This window comes from Gossypium raimondii, chromosome 2, assembly GCF_025698545.1.
Source record: "Gossypium raimondii isolate GPD5lz chromosome 2, ASM2569854v1, whole genome shotgun sequence".
In the NCBI taxonomy this organism is placed as follows: domain Eukaryota; kingdom Viridiplantae; phylum Streptophyta; class Magnoliopsida; order Malvales; family Malvaceae; genus Gossypium; species Gossypium raimondii.
Window position 1 is genome coordinate 18581243 of NC_068566.1, and position 3270 is coordinate 18584512.

The following is a 3270-nucleotide window of genomic DNA, read 5'->3' on the forward strand; positions in this document are numbered from 1 at the left end:
GGCATTTCACTATAAAAGGCATTGGTTTGTATTCGGTTACTAGATAGAAAACTTATCATGAAAAAAGGGTTTCTTGATAAAGTGGAATATAATGCGGCTGTCCAAACTTTTTCTGAGATGACATAATGGTGTTGGACAATTCTATAGGGTGCGTGTAAGGCCAACATGATGAAGAAGGAAGGAAAAAAAGGGCAATATACTATCTCAGCAAGAAATTCATTGAATGTGAAACGAGGTACTCGTTTATTAAGAAATTATGTTGTGCTTTGGTTTGGACAACAAGGAGATTACGACAATACATGTTGTATCACACGACTTGGTTAAGTTCAAAGTTAGATCCTTTAAAATATATGATAGAGTCGACTGCTTTAAACGGGAGAATGGCTAGATGACAGATTTTGCTTTCTGAATTTGACATAGTGTATGTGAGTCAAAAGGCCATGAAAAGAAGTGCAATAGCTGACTTTCTAGCTAGCAGAGCCTTGGAGGATTATGAGCCTTTGAACTTTTATTTTCCAAATAAGGACTTGATGTATGTGGCAACCACTGAAGGAAATTTTCGAATAGATCATATGTGGAAGCTAAACTTTGATAGAGCCTCAAATGCTGTAGGTAACGAAATTGGGGCAAATTTGGTATCCCCAAGCGAAGATCATTATCCTATTGCTAGCAAATTGAATTTTGATTGCACGAACAATATGGTAGAATATGAAGCATGCATTATGGGCATTCGTGCAGCTATTGAACGTAAAATCAAAGTGCTAAAAGTGTATAGGGATTCCACATTGGTGATATATCAACTCAAAGGAGAATGGGAAACAAGAGACCCTAAACTAATCAGTTATCGAAAGATGGTTCTTGAATTAATGGATGAGTTTGATAACATCACTTTCTGTTACCTCCCAAGAGACGGAAACCAGATGGCTGACGCATTGGCCACCCTAGCCTCTATGATCCAAATGAACAAGTTAGAAGACATGAACCCTATTCAAATGAGTATTTTTGAAACCCCGATTCATTGCTATAGTATTGAGGAAGAGGAAAAAGATGACCATCCTTGGTACCTGAATATACTGCAGTATGTGAAAAATCCTGAGTATCCAGATCAGGCGACAGAGAATGATAAGACAGCATTGAGAAGAATAGCCATTGACTATGTCCTAGACGGGGAAATCCTATACAAAAATGGGAGGGATCAGGTACTGTTAAGATGTGTGGACGCAGTGGAAGCTAGAAAAATTCTAAGAGAGGTCCATGAGTGTATCTGCAAAACACATGCAAATGGTTTCACAATGGCCAGGCAGATCATGAGATTCGGGTACTACTGGTTCACTATGGAAAGAGATTGCATCAATTAAGCTAAGAAGTGCCATAAATGCCAAATTTATGGTGATAAGATACATGCATCTCCTTCACCTCTTCATGTTATGAATTCTCCATGGCCTTTCTCTATGTGGGGTATGGATGTCATTGGGCCAATATCACCAAAAGCTTCTAATAGGCATCGTTTCATCTTTGTGGTTATTGATTACTTTACCAAGTGGGTGGAAGCTGCTTCATGTGCAAATGTCACGAAGTCGGCAGTTAGCAGATTCTTGAAAAAGGAGATCGTATGCCGATATGGAATGCCCGAGAGGATCATATCCGATAATGCACTGAATTTGAACAATAGCACAATAGCAGAGGTCTGCAGTCAATTCAAGATCCGACATCATAACTCGTCGCCATACTGCCCAAAGATAAATGGCGCGATAGAAGCAGCTAAAAAAAATATCAAGAAAATTGTGGGGAAAATGACTAAGACTTACAAAGACTGGCTTGAGAAATTACCATGCTTATAGGACGTCTATCAGGACTTTGACCAGGGCAACACCTTTCTCTCTAGTTTATGGAATGGAAGCAGTTTTGCCTATTGAGGTTGAAATCCCTTCTCTTCGGGTATTGGTGGAGTTAAAGTTGGATGAAGCAGAATGGGTCCAATATCGATACGATCAGTTTAACTTAATAGAGGGAAAAAGGCTAAAATCTATTCAACACGGTCAGATGTATCAAAGGCGAATGATGCGGGCCTACAACAAAAAATTCATCCAAGAGAATTTGACGAGGGGGACCTAGTGTTGAAAAAGATCCTTCCTATACAAAAGGATTTTAGATGAAAGTGGATGCCAAATTGGGAGGGCCCATATGTTTTAAAGAAGGCCTTTTTCGGAGGAGCTTTAATCTTGAGTGAGATGGATGGTAAAAACTTGCCAAACCCTGTAAACTCGAATGCAGTCAAGAGGTACTTTGCCTAAAAGGAGGAGGGATCAAGGTGAAAACCCGCAAAGGGCGATTTGAATCTTAAAAAGAGACTAAGGTGAAAGCCCGCAAAGGGTGTTTTGAGTCTAAAAAAAAAGAGGAGAGGCCAAGGTGAAAACTCGCAAAGGGCGCCTTGAGACCAAAGGGGATTTGAGTTGAAAACCCGAAAAGGGCGACTCAAATTTTGATTAGAATGAGGCATGTGGTGATCTTGCTATACCTGAATCAACAGGAAAGGGTAGGCGACATCTTGGGGCATGGACAAATTCTGTAGATCTCCTAAACACATGTCAAACTCAAAACGGTTCTTAGAAGTTTGTACAGAGAAGTTCAAGCTGCGATATCTGTGGCACCTGGTCTTCATATTACTTGTTGTTCTTGGAATACTTTGGTCTTTTCAAGATATTTGTTCTCAATCAATTCCTTTTCTATTTTTTTATTATCTTCGATAATTTAATCATTTCGAGCTATGCCCAAATCAATTCATTCTTATTCAGTCTTTTTGCAAGCATGTTGCATTAGAATAAGACGGACTAATAAAACTTTCATAAAGGAGGTTTTGCATATTACTCTAGAAGTTTCTAAATAATACAGTAATCTGAAACAAGACTATTGTTTAGAGCACCAAGTTCAAAGGTTGGAAATCTAAGAAGGAAAAGTCTAAATTAGGACTATCCCTTCGAATTTTGTTATCAAGATATTGATTGAACAAAATGACAAGATTTCATGTTGGTGAAAAAGTTTAAATGAACAAGCAAGCAACGATCACCGAATAATAGGAAGAGGTTACTCTTGGAGAAGAGAATTCTTCATTTGTACATAAGCATTCAAATGATGAAAAGGACCAAAGAGCTTCACATTCTTTATCCTTGGACTGCAATAGGGGAGGTTTGAGAAAAGGCCAGATTTTTTTACCCTTGGGTTACAGTGGGAGAAAGATGGTACAAATTTTACATCCCAGTGGATTGAAAT

The 3270-nt window shown here is 38.7% G+C and overlaps 1 protein-coding gene across 1 annotated transcript; it reads left to right on the forward strand.

Annotated features, from left to right (window-relative positions):
* The first annotated feature begins 440 nt into the window (after nucleotides 1–440).
* Nucleotides 441–1358, forward strand: LOC105781455 (uncharacterized). The gene has a single exon (XM_012606000.1). The coding sequence runs from the start codon at nucleotides 441–443 to the stop codon at nucleotides 1356–1358; it is 918 nt and encodes a 305-aa protein (XP_012461454.1).
* Nucleotides 1359–3270: the final 1912 nt, after the last annotated feature.

What these genes read in the sequence shown, in the direction of transcription:
- LOC105781455 (XM_012606000.1), top strand. Translation starts at nt 441, where the DNA reads ATGAAAAGAAGTGCAATAGCTGACTTTCTAGCTAGCAGAGCCTTGGAG.